This window comes from Equus asinus, chromosome 20, assembly GCF_041296235.1.
Source record: "Equus asinus isolate D_3611 breed Donkey chromosome 20, EquAss-T2T_v2, whole genome shotgun sequence".
Classification (NCBI taxonomy): domain Eukaryota; kingdom Metazoa; phylum Chordata; class Mammalia; order Perissodactyla; family Equidae; genus Equus; species Equus asinus.
Window position 1 is genome coordinate 91,838,615 of NC_091809.1, and position 18,271 is coordinate 91,856,885.

The 18,271-nt window shown below is 35.7% G+C and overlaps 1 protein-coding gene across 1 annotated transcript; it reads right to left on the reverse strand.

Annotated features, from left to right (window-relative positions):
* Window positions 1-1,217: 1,217 nt before the first annotated feature.
* On the reverse strand, window positions 1,218-2,051 carry LOC106843917 (olfactory receptor 10Z1-like). The gene has a single exon (XM_014861175.3). It carries the CDS (start codon window positions 2,049-2,051, stop codon window positions 1,218-1,220), a length of 834 nt encoding a protein of 277 aa, XP_014716661.3.
* Window positions 2,052-18,271: the final 16,220 nt, after the last annotated feature.

An 18,271-nucleotide genomic window follows, 5' to 3' on the forward strand; every position in this document is an offset into this window, starting at 1 on the left:
TCCCATAAAAAGAAGAGAATGAAAGGGGAACTGAGTAAGTATTTAAAGAAATGAAGGCTGAAAACTTCCCAAATTTGGTGAAAGATATAGATATAGATTTCTCATGAAACCATGAGGCAAGAAGGAAGTGGCACAATGTTTTTAGAGTAATAAAAGCAAAGAATTTTCAAACATAAATTCTGTCTGGCAAAAATAGCCCTCAAAAATGAGGGAGAAATGAAGTCATTTTCAATTAAGGATAGCTAGGAGAATTTGTTCCCAACAAATTTACCTTTAAGTAATGGCAAAAGGAAGTTCTCTAAACAGAAAGTAAATGATGAAAAGAATACTTGGAACTCCAGTATTTACAAAATACATAGAACAGAATGAAAAATTTAAAAGGCACATATGAAAACATGTGATATGCAGGTAAAGCAGTCCTGAAAGGAAAATTTACTGCACTAAAATCCTTACATTACTGAAGAGAAAAGGTCTTAGAATTATAAAATCATCTTGAAAGAGAAGAATCAATTGGAAGGAATCACTGTACCAGATGTTGTCTTACTATATAGCTAAGTCATCAAGACAGTGTGGTACGGGTGGAAGAACAAACACACAGATCAATAAAGATGACTGGAGAAAGACCCACACAAGTATACCCAACTGATTTTTTCAAAAGGTGTAAAAGGAATCTACTGAAAGAAAGAAGCCTTTTCGAAAACGGTGCTAGAGCAATTGGACATCCACAGAGGTTGGAAGCACCTCAACTGAAATTTCATATGTCATGCAACAATTAAGTCAAAATAGATGATAGGCTTAAATGTAAAATGTAGGGCTATCAACTCTAAGCCTTTAGAAAAAAATAGGAGAAAAGATTTAAAATACATGGCTAGTAAAAAAGTTCTTGGAATTGACACTAAAACTACAATCCATAAATAGAAAGATTCATTCAACTACTGTCATGAAAATGCTGTGTTCCAAAACAAATTTTGATTCATCTACTGCTTGTATATGTGTGTGTGTATATATATGTATATATATACACACACATATAAATGCATGCACACATGAATTTAAAAATATTTTTAAAATGTATCCTGTTTGTAGTAGAAAAATGACGATGCCAGCATCAACCTGGCAATAAAAACAATACTTTAGTTGCTTTGTACACAAAGTGACGATTTTTATTGGAGGTACTCTCCTTAATCCACTTTTATTTATCAGCAATCTGTAAATTTTTAAATGTTCAAGTTTCTTTTATTAACCGTCTGAGAGATAAACCTAATTGCATTGTCTACTACCTTCCTTAGGGCTACCTGAATATCTTTGTGTCTTAGACTGTATACTATGGGATGAAGCAGAGGTGTCAGCACTGTATATGCCACAGCCATCGGCATATCTTCAAGGAATGAGTCACTGTCCTTGGACCTCAAATAAACAAAGCAAGCAAATCCATAGTGGATGCACACTACAGTGAGGTGGGAGGAGCAAGTTGAGAAGGCCTTATACCTCCCCTTTGCAGAAGGCATCTTCAAAATTATGGACCCAATGAAGACATAAGAAATCATAATTAAAATAAAGCTTCCCACCAACACAAAGGCAGAGAGCACAAAAATAGCCATTTCATGATACAAAGTGTAATCACAAGCAAGGGAGACCACAGGGGAGATGTCACAGAAGAAGCGCTGGATGAGGTTGGAGTCATAGAAAGACAGGTTGAATACAGTGATGACAACGCACAGAGAAACCAGGAATCCAACCATCCAAGAGGCCATCATGAGCTGAAAGCAGACCTTTTGGGTCATCCGGACAGCATAATGCAGTGGGTTGTGAATGGCAGTGTAACGGTCATAGGACTTGACAACCATGGTGAAGCAGTTATTGTTTGAGAAGCCAAAGAAGAAAAACATCTGTGTGGCACACTCAGGAAGAGAAATAGTCTTGCTGTCTGACAGCAAGTCCACTAACATACGGGGGAGGATTACCATAGTGGTACAAGTTTCTGAAAAGGACAGACCACAGAGGAAAAAGTACATGGGGGTGTGAAGGTTGTGACTGAGCTTGACGGCCATCATTATAGATACATTTGCAGTTAGGATGGTCATGTGGGAGAATAAAATCACCACAAAGAGGAGACTCAGCAATTCTGGGAAACTGGAAAATCCCCACAGAAGGAATGTGCTCACTGTGGTACGATTGCCCATCCTCCTGGTGGGCACAGCAACTTTGCTCCAAAGGTGCAGAGGTTCTTCAGGTTGAGATTCTGGATGATCATATAAAGATCCTTATGAACTGATGTCACCTAGACTTTAATCAAGGGCACCTGGGCAAGTTTCAGGCAACTCTTCCTGAGAGAGACTGAGAAAGGGATGCTATATGCACCTGACTAAAGTCAATTTCAGGAGTCAGAGAGATAAGAATAATTCTAGTATGAGAATCTGTGTAAATGACATAGAATGAGCCCAAATATCTTCTTGGATTCTACACACAAAAGCACTCTTTATCTCTCTCTTCTCCAATCAGGATCTGCATGTAAGGGAGAAAATATGAATAAAATTGCTTTGTTCTGACCCACTGGATCTTGTGATGCATATTTTTCAAATGCCTTTTGTGATCTAACGGTACCCTGGCATTCATAAGAGCTTAATAAACTATTGATCGAATGAATACCATAATTCAATCATTTACGTCACTTAAAATGAATAAACATTTAAAACATTTAGGGGAATCAGTGAGATTTCCTAAGGGAACTTTGACTTTTCTTTCAATGCAATCCTCTTTTCATCAGTGCAGGAACATGAAGCATCTTCAAAGGTGATAATTATGACATTAACTAGACCACATAAATGAATTTAACACATTGTAACTTCTGCTGGGTTCCTATCCATGGTAATAATTGGAGCTTGAGATCCATAATATCACTAGTTCTTAATAGAGATCAATAATTTTTAAGTTCTTAAGAGCTTCTTATTGAAGCTTTGTTCCAGATACCTGGTATTATATAACGGACTAGTTTGGAGTCAAAATGAATTCAAAGGTATTGTCTCATTCTAGAATAGAATAATCTTTTCATTATGTCCCAAATTTTGACTTGTTAGCTAAACCTCCAGGACATTTTCTAGCAGATATACTTGTTATGTGGTTTGCTTTGAAGTGCAGAGTCAATTCACATTCCTCAGATCGATTTGGAAAATCTTTTTTCTATTAAGTTGTTCATTAAACATCCAGTCTTGTAGGTGAGGGCAGAAAAGTGATATGAAGACATTCCATAGAATTTTGATTTTAACTTCTGTTACTGTTAAAGGGAAGGAGAAAGAAAGATGGTAAGAAATCAGTGATGGAAAATATAGGAATGTATAAGAGAAAGAGAGAAACACTGGCTGGAAATTATTCTGTAGGATTCACAAAGATTAAAGACAAAAGAAGACAAAAAAACAAAATATTTTAAGAGTTGGTGTTGTCTATTTGCATTGTAGTTATGGGCAAAGAATACAAGAGGAGTCAGGCCAGGTAACCAGCACCTGCTTATACCTGTAATGTGCCAGATGATATGCTGAGGTTAGACAGAGATGTTTCGTGTAATCCTCACAAGTCTATGTGGTAGGAAGTCTCATTCTGTTTTTATAAAAGATAAAGTGTGGTACAGAGTGGTTAAGTGATTATAGAAGTCATGAATTTATTCACTACATATTGACTAAATGCATATGATGTGCCAGGCTTTTTCTACATGGGAAACACAACAAGGAACAAGACACAGGATCTCTGTGATGTGAGAGAATGGCCACTTTTGTTTGTGGAGTCAGGGAAGGCCTCTCAGAGGAGGTGACATACTTTAGTGGAGAATAGAATGGCAATGAGCAACCAGTAAATAGGTGAAGATCAGGGGAGAGAGTATTGTGGGTACAGTTCACAGCAAACAGAAGACCCTCAGGTAAGAAACTCCTCTACTCAAGAAATTCAACTAAGACCCATATGGCTTCTTTGAGACTCCTCCACACTCTTTCCTCTGAAGCTTTCCCAGACTGTTTGCCTCTGAAAGAAACATTTTTCCTCTCTTGTTGCTTCAGTTACTGCCTCCCTTATGTGACTCTCCAATTCCCATCTCTACCAGAAATGATTCTCAATTTCCTTTGGTATATCCTCAATGCTAGAATAACCTCTGATAATTGGATGTATGATTTTCAGACAGAACCAACCATATTTCCCCACATGTTGGAGTTTCTTCGTGTGCTTCCTATTTGAGTTAATTACAGACATCAGGGAGCCACAATCTGACTCCATTTTTTTTTGCTCCTCCCTGATCTTTTTATCCAATAAGTCACTTCAAAATTCCAGATGTCTGTTTGCAAGCATCCTTATCCTCTTTTATTTATTCCTTTTGCCATCATCCTGGGCCTATCCCACAGGGTGAACATAGTGCCTCCATGGTTGTCTATTAGTCACAAGTGTCCTGCAATTTTATTTTATTCACTACATTGTGACCAGGTGTTCAATTCCCAAACACAGGATATATTAAGTCACTGATAGCGTCAGAAATAGTGAATGGCTACACTGCTTATAGGAGAAAATCCAAATATCCCAGCACGATATTTTGTGTTCATACTGCTCCTGGCTCAGTCTCTACCACATCCCTCTACCTAACCTGCACTCAAACCAGTACCCTCTGTTTTCCAAAACATTGTGTTCTTCCATGCTGCTGTGCCTTTGTACACGGTGTTCCACCTGCCTCAGTTGTCCCTCCTCCATTTTTCTTAGATCAGACTTTTATTCATTTGTCATGCCCTTCCTTGGATTAATTTCACTACTCATCCTCTGCTGTTGTTCACATTTTCTAGATTCCAGGATCCTAACTGAAAAATGTGTCCTTCATTCTACTCTACTGCTCATCTGGATATTGCAACAATCTTGTCTTTCCCTCTCCCTGTCCTGTCCTTCCCCTACTACCAGCTTTTCTGTGTTAACTCTACAATCATGCTGCATCTCTTCATTTTAGTCTTCTTTTAGATACCTTTTGCTTACACAGTAGATAATTCTAAAACTTCTAATCTTTATTGCATGTTTCAGCTATATGATCTCACATATCCTCATAGCTATCCTGAGAGATAAGTGCTATTATTTTGACCATGTTTGTAGTGAGGAAACTATGACTTAAGGAGTTACTTAATTTGCTAAAGGCGATACAGTTCATAAGTGTACATGCACAGTATATTTACAGCAAACAGTGAGAGTCTGGAGATCCACTTGCTTGGCTGGTTGATTATAAGGCCTCCCTCAGAGCAAGGGTCCTAGCATGGCATTCTAGGTCTTAGCTGTCCAGCCTCATCTCCTGCTGTCATCCTCTCCTATATGGGGAACATCCTACCGTTTCCCAAACATCCTACGCCCTTCATGGCTCTTCTACTTTTCAGACTCATTTTCTTTAATTTACAATGTCTTTCCTGCCCTCCTCTGCCTGCTAAAAGCCTAGCATTCCTGAAAAGACCATTCAAATGTCACCTCCCCTCAGAAGTCTACCTAAACCTCCCTGGCTGTATTAGTAATTTCTTCTAGAATCACATCCCATTTTATCAAGATGAAGTTTTCTTCTTTTTTTAAAAAAACTTTTTAAATAACTTGACTCCCATACTAGACAGGGCAGAGACCATCTTTATAATTTTGTACGCCCCATCTTGTAGCCTAAGTCTAGTGAATGTAGATTTTTGAGTAAGATTCTTTCAATGATGCTAGGAAAAATAGAATTCCTTCTTTTCCAGAAAGCTGCTCGTAATTATTATTTTGGTGCATTTACTAATTCCTCCACAATCCTTTTTTTATCTCTATTTAGCATTTATTTTATTTTGACATGTACTAAAGATAGTTGGGGCTCTCTAAAGAGGTTTTATGGATCTTGTCACCCAGCAGTGTGAATGCCTGTACAGAAGCTTTCTACATGCCCACTAATTGAATTTGTGAATGGTGAACAAACAAACTTCTGAAAATACCAGCAGTGGTTGCTTAGAGTCTAAGAGAAAGAGACTATCATTTTCTCATTTTAGCTATTGCCCTTATTCACTGTAGAATCAAATCACACTTGACCTACACAAGTGGTCATCTACTACATGGCATATCGGCAACTCCATGGGAGCTTTACCAAAACAGTACAACTCCACCCATATTTACCACAAATTCTTGGCAAGCCTCTCCAAGGGGAAATCTCCAGGAAATCAGAACATACGTAATTTGTAAAATTTTTCTCCTTAATTCTGGCTGAGAATTTTTGAATTTTATGATACTTTTCTTTTCATATATGTTGATGTTAAACTCTTTTCTTTCATATTTTTACAATGCAGCTGTGATAGAAGATTGTCAGTAGGACATTGTTTCCATTCTTCCCAACATTTCAGGCAGGCACTGGAGAACAAGATGCCTATAACAGTTTTTCAGCCCTCTGTTTGCTTTTCCCAGGCCTTTTCCTCTTTATTCACCTGGCTTTTGCCTTGAGTTTGCCATCCTATTCTCTGTTTGCAGTTCTGCAAAGCTTCCCCCATGTAGTTTTCTGGATTCCATCTCTACCAGGAGTAGGGAATTGACAACATTCTTAATTTCCAGCTTATCTGTGCTCATAGTTTCTTTAATATTTTCCAGCACACTATTAATACCTACAAGTACTTGACTATTAGAAGATATAAAATATTCATCATTTAAAGAGAAAAAAACCTAAAATTACCACCTCGTACAGAAGGAACATCACTTTCAAGTCTCTTAAAATAACGTGATTAAGTGGAGGAAGAACTTACAATCTCACAATTCAGCTATGACTTTTTGCAGTTCTTCCTGTGATTTCACATATCTCGTAATTCACAAATAAGTTTTAAGGCAGTTTTTCCCTTTTGACGCCTGTGATGAGTCCCCTCTGACATTAGAATCTCCTATAACATAAAAGGTTGTGTCTTCTCCATTCTTTAAGGATGGAGCTCAGTACTATGAAGATTTTAATGAGTCCTTGGGCCACTGGGGACCGTTATCTTGAGACTACTGCTTTAGAAACCAGGCGCTTTGTGCTCTGTGGATCTATTACCCAATGTGATATCCACAAAAAAGTTTTAAACTCCTGATATACCACAGAGACTTTTTAGTGATGTTTGCACTTATTCTCTGAATAACAACTGAAATAATGTAAATTCAACTTGTTAAAAATATATCTTGGGATATAGGTATATTGTTAGGGATATTTTACTTCCTGAAAAATATCATTTATTTCATGATTTTGAAAATTGGCCAAATCTGAAGTACTCCTCTGCCCTATACACAGGAGAAGGGAATAGTGTGCCATGAGAAGCTATTGCCTGGGGAAACATTCATAAGAAGGTGAGTAGCAAGAAGATTAACACACAGTATGAGCACAGTGATTGATTTCTGAGGCAACTCTGCTTTAGAAGACCTTACTGCAGAGGAAAATCCCCTTTCATCCAAATCCCAGTTACTGCGCTGCCATACATGATATCCACAAATGACTCCTAATTGCCTGTTTCATCAGCTTGGCCTTCAAAACCTTCCACCCTCTGTTCTACCAAGTCCCATCTCCAATATCTGCTCTCCTAACCTCAACTCTTGAGGCACACCTGTCAACACACTACCTCCTGATTAAATTCTGTAATTTCCTCTTTCTGTACTCTATTCTCTCTGTCTGAAAATCCCTTCTCCTAACTTCATGCACATAAACTCTTATCCATTCTTTAAGGTTCAGCACAAATGCTACCTCATCCAAGAAGCCCCTTGCTTGAATAATGTATTAAAACCAAGAGAGAAATTATAATCATTAAGAATGAATTCTATAAGGTGAGGCACTTACTCTGGAGGGCCTGCTCTGGACACCAGAACTCAATGTTAACAGATGTGGTGTAGCAGTCTAGATAGTCATAGATAACAATTAATTGGGATTTTTGGAAGCTAGGTAGACACGTTTATGCCTTTCCCAGTTGCATCTTATTAGTCCATTGAACACTTCACTAAACTTCTTTGAGAGCCAGCTGCTAATGTCTTTTATTAAGAATTGCTCTTGGCTGAAAGGAATGTAGTTGACTGGAACTATCTAGGAGTACATGCCCTCACTCCCAGGGTGGCCCATGGCCAACAACTGAATGAAACAATGATTTAGAAACAGCAATGAAAACGCCCTGTTGCTGCAAGTTAGGACAACTCTGAGGTGCCAATCATGCTCCAGTGCTCCCTGTGAGATCAGACTAAAGGTACATTTCAGCAGAGCCCGCATCTTTTTCTGGCTTCACCTCATGCTTTGTCCTGCTTCTCTCTCATCCTTACAGTTTTCACTGAGATCATTCCTCACTAAACTGCTTGCATAAGAATTGCTGTCTAAGTCTCTGCTTTTCGAGAACTTGTGATAAGATTGAGTTTCAATGTATACACAAGAATGAGAGCTGTATGTACTTTATTACACACACTCAAAATTCAAAAAAATAAGATAGTGACAGCAGGTTCTGATTAATGACCCAGATTCCTTCTCTCTGATGGGCTAGTTATAACCTGTAACAATCATTGTCTGTCATATGCTCATATAGACTGAATTTCTCTCTGTGGGTCTTATTGCACTTGCTCCTTGCAGTGTTAGGATTTTTGCTTCCTGCTAAGTGGCCCTGATTGCTAGAGATTGGTATTTTTTTCTTATGCATCTATTCAGAATACAGTTAGTGAATTCTGAAGTCACATCATTGATATTCTATGCATGCATGTGCTATGATCTGCAAAGACAATTGAGGAGCATAATGCTGCTGATCTGTCTCTCTACACTAAACCACCAGTCTATCTTTGCTATTATCTTCATCCACTCCTCTTCCAAATGCAATGTTAAGTGAGTTACAAGGAGAGTAATGAAAATAACAGTGTCATTTCTTGCTATAAAATGGAGCTACAGACACCACCACTCCTCACTTCAATTTTGAAGAAGTATGTGGATGTTACAATTTCTTCATTACACTCTTAACGATCTTCCTGGAAACATTAACACAGGTCATTAGTCATTCATTTATCCTTTCATTAAAAAAATTATATAGTGTGCTCTTATACTGTAGGCACTGTCCTAGGCTATGAGAAATATAAGTAAGAAACAGCCAAAGGTCTACCTGCATGGAATTTAACATTTAGTATCTCTGAGGCAGAAAGAAAAGAAATTGTGGTATAGCATTAACTAAATATGCCAAAAAATTAAAGTAGTAAAGAATAATTTGATAGCCCTGTCAAGCAAAGTAATCACCAATTAAATTCAAATCATTTAAACTTTCTCTACCAGCTTCTGGCAAGGAACAGAGAGAGGAATATCATCAGTTGAGACACAGTAAAGGGAAAATAGACAAAAGTATCAGTAAATAAGGTGGAAGTAGTAATTACTTGTTTGAATTTAAAGCCCATTTTCTTGAATACGAAAATAATACTATATGAATGATGAAGGTGTTCTGGAAGAGAAAAATTATCTTTTCAGATAGTAATCGCCCTTGTTATTCATTTCAATAACAATAAAAAAACCAAGAAAACATTTCCATCACCTTCTAAAGATTCCTCACATCTATTTGCAGTCCATGCTTCCCTCTGCTCCTGGTCCCAAGTAAGTGTTGATCTACTTTTTGACAATATAGATTAATTTGCTTTTTCTTGAGCCTTTTAAATTAGAGTAACATAGCATGTGCTCCATTATATCTGACATCTTTCTATCAAGATAATTATTTTGAGATTCATTCATGTTTTTTGTATCAGTAATTTGCTTCTTCTTATTGCAGAGTAGCATTCTATTATATGGATACACCACTTTTTTATCCATTCACTTCTTACCGGGCTTTGAGGTTTTTTCTACTTTGGGGGTTTTTTGAGTAAAGGTGCTATCTGTGAACATTCAAGTAATCTGGGCATGAATATTTGTTTTCACTTGTCTTAGTTCAATACAAAGTGGGCATGTTAGGTCACAGGTATGTGTACAAATATTTACATGATTAAGAAACTACAGTTTCTACAGTGGTTATATGGTTTTATATTTCCACGTGTGATGTGGAGAATTCCAATTGCTCCAAAAATTAACATTTGATATTGGTCTTCAATTTTAGCCATTCTAATAATTGCACCTCTTTTTCATTGTAATTTGTATTTCTCTGATGACTCATGGTGCTATGCATCTTCTCATGTGCTTACTGTCTATCTGTATATCTCCTTTTTGAAGGACCTGTTCAAAGCTTTTCCCTATTTTAAAAGTTAGGCTCTTGGTCTTATTTTTCAGTTCTAAAAGTTCTATACATCCTATATAAGAGACCTTTTACATGCATATGTATTGCAGACATTTTCTCTCTTTCAGAGTTCTGGATTTTTCTGTTTGAAAATTAAACATTTAAAATTTTTGTGAATTCCAATATGTCACTTCTATTTCTTTTATGGTTTGTGCGTCTGTGTCCTACCTAAAAAATCTTTGCCTAGTCTAAATCTACAGAGATCTTTTTTGTATATTTAGCTCTAGGAATACTATAGCTTTGTCTTTCATATTTATGCCTATGATGATTTTGAGTTAATTTTTGATACGAGGTAAAGCTTGTTGGTCACTTTTTCCATATAAATATGAAGTTGCTCCAGTAACATATGCTGAAAATTCTTTCCCCATAGAATTGACCTTAACATTAGTCCAAAATCAATTGGTCAGTATATTATTAATAAATCGCATACATACATGGATCTATTGATGGACATTTTGTTTCTTTGATCTGTGTGTCTATTATTTCCCTACACTGTACTGTCTTGATTATTTTAGCTTTATGGTAAGTCTTGAAGTCATGTAGTGTAAATCCTCCAACTTTATTCTTCATTTTTAAAAGTTACTTTAAGTTTTCTGGTTAGTTTGCACATCGACATGGAATCAGCTTGTCTATTTATACAAAAGGTCCTTCTAGAATTTTGATCTGTATTACATTGAAACAATAGATCAACTTTTGGAGAAATAGTACCTTAATAATAATGAATCTTCTAATCCATGGACATGGTATATTATTATCCATTTATTTATGTCTTCTTTAATTTCTCTTGTTTCTATATTTCTTTTGAAGAAGTATTGTTTAGCTTTTCATAAATTTATTCCTAAATATTTATGGATTTTAGCACATTATAAATATATTTTTTCTGTTTTAATCGCTGCATTGTTTGCTGCTGGCAAAGGAAAATAAAATGGCTTTGGTATATTATGCTTTGTATACTGTGATCTTACTAAATGAGTTATAGTACATGGTTATAGATTTCTTAAAATTTTCTGCACATTCACAAACAGCCACAAGGAGGAGGAGTCCCACATTCCAAAGCCTGAAACAAATGGCTGCTCCCATGCCTATGGCTAGCCCCACTCAGCTGCAATCCTAAGAGAGCTGACAACAGCCTTGAAGGCTTGAGAACTACAGGCTAGCAACCTGAGGCTAGCAACCCACTACACTGAGTACCTACACAATTATCAGGAAAATTGCAACAGGAGTGTCCTATTAGACTTTGTAGCCAATGGCATTGGAGCTCCCCAGCCCAATGTACAAACAGCCTGCCAGGGAGGGAAAGACTAGACTCCTGGATACCAGCAGTAAGAGCAACCCTACTGCAGCAGGAGGACACGAGTAGCCCACACAGGGGTCACTAGTGGATCACTTGGACTAATGACAAGAGGGAAGCACACTACTGGGTCTCAAAAGGCATCTCTTACATAAGGTCACTTATCCAAAATCAGGAGACACAGCTGACTCACCTAATACCTAGATATAAGCACAGAAAAAAAAGCATAATGAGGAGACAAAGGAATACATTCCAAGCAAGGGAACAGGACAAAATCCCAGAAAAAGAACTAAATGAAACAGAAATAACCAATTTATGTGACAAAGAGTTCAAACAAAAACTCATAAGGATGCTCACTGATATTGGGAAAAGACTGGATATACGCAGTGAGAAGATCAACAAAGAATTGGAAAATATGAAATAGAACCAATTAGAGATGAAGAGTACATTACTGGAAATGAAAAATTCACTAGAGGGACTCAGCAGAGTAGATGATATAGAAGAACAGGTCAGTGAGCTGAAAGAAAGATTAGAGGAAATCACCCAAGCTGAACAGATAAAAGAAGAAAGAATTAGACAGAATGAAAACAGTCTAAGGGAACTCCTGGACAATATCAAGCACACTAACATTCATATTATAGGTGTCCCAGAAGGAGAAGAGAGAGTCAAAGGGGCAGAGAATTTATTTGAAGAAATAATAGATGAACACTTTCTTAACCTAAGGAAGGAAACAGACATCCAAGTACAGGAAGCACAGAGAGCACCAAACAAGATGAACACCAACAGGCCCACACTGAGACACATTATAAATTAAAATGTCAAAAATTAAAGATAAAGAGAAAATTCTAAAAACTGCAAGAGAAGGGCAACAAGTGACACACAAAGGAAAGCCCATAAGGCTATCGGCAGACTTCTCAGCTGAGACCCTACAGGTTAGAAGAGACTGTCATGACATGTGCTGAAAGGAAAAAACCTACAGCCAAGAATACTATAAACAGCAAAGTTATCATTCAAAATGGAAGGAGAGATAAAGAGCTTCCCAGAGAAGCAAAAATTAAAGGAGTTTATCACCAAGAAACCAGTTTTACAAGAAATGATGAAGGGACTTATTTAGGTGGCAAAGAGAAGACCACAAATAACGATAAGAAAATTATCAAAAAAAAAAAACCCAAAACAGGCAATAAAATTACTAGTAAAGACAAAAATACAGTAAAGGTAGCAGATTAACCACCTATGAAGATAATATGTAGGTTAAAAGACAAAGTACTAAAATTACGTATTTCAATGATAACAGGGTAATAGATAGACACACATAAAACAAGAGATTAGATAGGATTTCAAAAACTTAAAATGTGGGAGAAGGGGAGTAAAAGAGTAGAGATTTTAGAAAGAGGTCAAGCTAAAGAGATTATCAACTCAATATAGATTGCTATATAAGTAGAATATTATATAGAAACCTCATGGTAATCACAAACGAGAAACCTATAATAAGTGAACAAATAAGTGAGAGGAAAGAAATCAAACATATTACTAAAGAAAGCCATGAAACCACAAAGGAAGAAAGCCAGAGAAGGATAAAGGTACAGAGAACTACTAAAACACCCAGAAAAAAAAGTAACAAAATGGCAATAAATACATTTTTATCTATAGCTACTTCAAATGTCAATGGACTAAATGCTCCAATCAAAAGGCATAGGGTGGCCAATTGGATTAAAAAAGCAAGACGCGTATATATGCTGCATACAAGAGACACACTTCAGACCTAAAGACACTCACAAACTGAAAGTGAAAGATGGAAAAAGATACTCCACGCAAATGGCAATGAAAAGAAAGCTGGAGTCGCAATACTTATATAAGACAAAATAGACTTTAAAACAAAAATTGTAACAAGAGATAAAGAAGGACATTACATAATGATAAAGGGAAAAATCCAACAAGAGGTTATAACACTTGTAAATATCTATGCACCCAACATAGGAACACCTAAATATATCAAGCAATTATTAACAGACGTAAAATGAGAAATAGACAGTAACGTAATAATATTAGGGGACTGTAACACTCTGCTTACACCAATGGACAGATCATCAAAACAGAAAATCAATAAGGAAACACTGGCCTTAAATGACACATTAGACTGGATGGACTTAGTAGACATATATAGAACATTCCATCCAAAAATCACAGAACACATTCTTTTCAAATGCACATGGAACATTCTACAAGATTAATCACATATTAGGCCACAAAACCAGTCTCAATAAATGTAAGAAGATCGAAATAATACCAAGCACCATTTCTGACCAAAAATGTATGAAACTAGAAATTAACTACAGGAAGAAAACCGGAGAAGCCACAAAAATGTGGAGATTAAACAAAATGCTACTGAACAATGGATCAATGAAGAAATCAAAGGAGAAATAAAAAAATTCCCGGGGACAAATGAAAATGAAAACATGACATGCCAAAATCTATTGGATACAGTGAAAGTGGTTCTAAGAAGGAAGTTTATAGCAATTCAGGCCTACCTAACAAACAAGAAAAATCCCAAATAAACAATCTGACAGTGCACCTAAAGGAACTGTAAAAAGAAGAACAAACAAAGCCCCAAAACAGCAGAAGGAAGGAAATAATAAAAATCAGAGCAGAAAAAAATGAAATAGAGACTAAAAAAACAAGAGAAAAAAATCAATGAAACCAAGAGCTGGTCAATTGAAAAGACAAACAAAATTGACAAACCCTTAGCTAGACTCACCAAGAAAAGTGAATAAGTAAAATCAGAAATGAAAGAGGAGAAATTAAAACGGACACCTCAGAAATACAGAAGATTATAAGAGAATACTATGAAAAGCTATACACCAACAAATTGGACAATCTAGAAGAAATGGACAAATTCTTAGAATCATACAAACTTCAAAAACTGGATCAAGAAGAAATACAGAATTTGAATAGACACATCACCAGTAAGGAGATTGAAACTGTAATTTAAAACCTCCCCAAAAATAAAAGTCCAGGACCAGATGGCTTCTCTGGTGAATTCTACAAAACATTCAAAGAAGATTTAATAGCTATCATTCTCAAACTATTCCAAAAAATTGAGGAGGGGGGAGGCTTTCTCACGCATTCTATGAAGCCAATATTATCCTGATACAAAAACCAGACAAGGACAACACAAAAAAAGAAAACTACAGGACAATATCACTGATTAACAGCGATGCAAAAATCCTCAACAAAACACTAGTAAATCAAATAGAACAATACGTTAAAAAGATGACACATTATGATCAAGTGGGTTTTATTTCAGTGATGAAAGGATGGTTCAACATCTGCAAATCAATCAATGTGATACACCACATTAACAAAATGAAGAATAAAAATCACTTGATCATCTCAATAGATGTTGACAAAGCATTTGACAAGAAACACCACCCATTTATGGTAAAAACTCTAAATAAAACAGATATAGAAAGAAGATACCTCAACATAATAAAGGCCATATATGACAAACCCACAGCTAATATCATTCTCAATGGAGAAAAACTGAAAGCTATCCCTCTAAGACCAGGAAGCAGACAAGCATGCCCACTTTCACCTCTCTTATTTAACATAGTATTGGAAGTCTTAGAGCAATCAGGCAAGAAAAAGAAATAAAGGCATAATGATTGGACATAAAGAAATAGAGTGTCATATGAGATGATTGTTTATGCAGAAAATAAGAAAGTGCAGATAAATGATCAGAAAAAATAATAAGCTCTAAGAAATAATTCCAGGCTATAATGTGGCTTTATATGAAGGGATGAAGTAAACTAGAAATGAAAATATGTGTGTACTAAGTATATGTGTATGCATGTGTATGTGTATGCTTTAAGCTGCTAACTGGTAATTTTTTAAAAGTGACTAGAATAATTTAGTTTAACAAAGTCACAGCATACAAGGTCAATATACAGAAATAAAAAATCAAGTGTATAGTAGCAACGAACAGTTGAAAGTGAAAAACAAATTAAATTTTTTAAAGTCAGTACCATTTACAACAGCACCAATGTTACCATGTTAGCTGTCCCCTAAAGTGATCTATAGATTCAATGCAATAGCAATGAAAGTTTTGGTAATTTTTTGTAGAAATTGACAAACATTCCAAAATTATATGGAAAAGAAATGGACCTAGAGTAGTCAAAACAATTTTGCAAAGCAAAAACAAATTTGAAAGACTCCTATTATCTGATTTCAAGGCTTACCATAAAGTTGTAGTAATCAAGAGACTGCAGTATTGTCGTAAGGATAAACATATAGATCAACGGAACAGAATAGAGAGTCCTCAAAATAGATCTATACATATTTTGTCCATTGACTTTTTTAAAGAGAAGACAATGAAATTTAATGGAGAAAAGATTTTCAATGAAGTGTGCTGGAAGAACTCAACAACCATTAAAAAATATCCCATCCCAATACCTACTTCACACATAAAGCAAAAATTAAGGCAAAATGTATCTTAGAATGAAATGTAAACCATCGTTATAATATTTCAAGAAAAAGAAAGCATAGGTAAATTTTATTGACCTGGGCTGAGGAAAAATTTTCTTAAATATGACACCAAACACATGAACCACAAAAATAATAGATAAATTGGACTTGAGAAAAATTAAGGCTTTCATAACTTCAAAAGCCATTGTTAGAAAATAAAATGAGAAGACACAAATTGAAATAAAATATTTACAAAACACGTATTTATTAAATGATTTGGACCCAGAATATATAAAGAACTCTCATAACTCAATGATATGAGAACAAGAAACTCACTTTTTAAAAATAGGTAAAAGATTTGAACAGACACTTCACCAAAGAAGACCTAACAGATGGCAAATAAGCACTTGAAATGATGTTGAACACAATTGGTCACTAGGGAAATGCAAATTAAAATACATGAGTTAATGCTACAAACGTATTAGGATGGCCTTTCTTTTCTTTTCTTTTTGATTGACAATACCAAGTGCTGGAAAGGACACAGAGCAAACAGAACTTAAATACAGTGCTTTTGGGAATGCAAAATGGTACAGCCATTTTGAGAATGGTACAGCCATCTTGAGAAAAAGTTTGTAGTTTCCTATAAAGTTAAACATACACTAACCATAACACTTAACAATTCCAATCCTAGGTTTTTATCCAAGATAAATGAAAACACATATCCACACAAAGACCTGTATGGAGATATTTATAGAAGCTTTATTCATAATTGCCAAAAACTACAAAATCCTCAAATGTCCATCATTGACTGAACAGGTAAAGAAATTGTGGTACATTCACACAATAACTATGTTTGAGAGAAATATAACACAATCCAGACTCTCCATAACCTATCCTTCACAATATCCATGGCATCATTCAAAATTACTAGCATATGGGGAAAAAAAGGGAAAATATGCCCCATACTCAGGATAAAGTGTTGGCAACCAACCTCAAGAAAAGACTGAAAGCAAAAGTATAAGCTTCCATCTCAAGAAGCATGAAAAAGAAAAAAATAAATTAAAAAAAGTATAAAACATGAAAGAACATAGATCAAAGAAATAGAAATTATGTCCCATAGAGAAAATAAACAAGTCTGTAATTTCATTGTTTGAAAAGATTAATAAAATTGAACAGTCAATAGGAATATTAATCAAGAAGAAAGTAAAAATATTAATAATCTAAATAAGACATGAAAGGGAGCATAACTACACATTCTGTAGCTATTAAGATGGTTACAAATGGATATTATGAACAATTTTATTTCAATAAATTTAGTAAATAAAAGGAAATAAATATTTGCAGAAAAACATAACTTGCTAGGGATGAAAAACGAAAGCATCCTTGTCATTCATGAGGCTGCTTGGACAGACACCAAGCAGTCTAGCTATGAAGTTAAGACAAAACATCGTTTCTTCCAAGTTTATGCAGCAGCTGTAAAAACACTAAAATGATCTAATTTTTCAGTGACTACTGTTTTCTTACCAATAACGCACCCAGGTCTGATGTGCTATTCTCACCTAATGCTGGAGACATCCAATTGCTGAATTGCCATCATCTCATGACAGTGTCCAATCCTAGATTAGTCCCTTCTCCTAATCTCACCTCAGAAACAACAACCAGTCAAGAACTGATCCCCAAATCCCCTAGCCCCTTCCTCACAATCCTTTAATAAGAATCCAAACTTTTCAGAAGGCATGTGCCTTCTCGCCATTGTTGAAAAACATGAAGGTGCTTTGAAGAGCCCTCTCGCTCTGCGTTGAGCCAATAAACTTGATTTTGTTGGACTACATGTTTGTTTCTGTTGGCCTTTGTCTAATAAGGACTTAAAGTCATATTTTTAATTTTATGTATTTCTATTTAAGTGGTGGAATAGAACTGATAATTATTGAGATTTAGGGTATAAATATGATAGAATTTTCATAAGTAGAGTGTGGATGAATGAAAGTTATTGGAGTCAAGAAAGTAGAAGAAGTTTGAGGTCAGGTTATCGGTTAAGACATTCAAGTGGTTAGAAGTTGCCCTTGCTGATGACAAAGACAGAGATGGAGAGGAAAATTGTGATGCAGGTGCTAAAGTCCTCAGGGAATGAGGAGAAGCAGGGAGATCAATGGGGCAGACAGGAGGTGCCACAGTTGGAATACCATAAATCTCAAAGGAGGAAAAGTTTGGGACTGAGGAGGAAGTAGAATAATCTGCAAAAGGTAATAATCTCTCAACTTGATGAATGTGA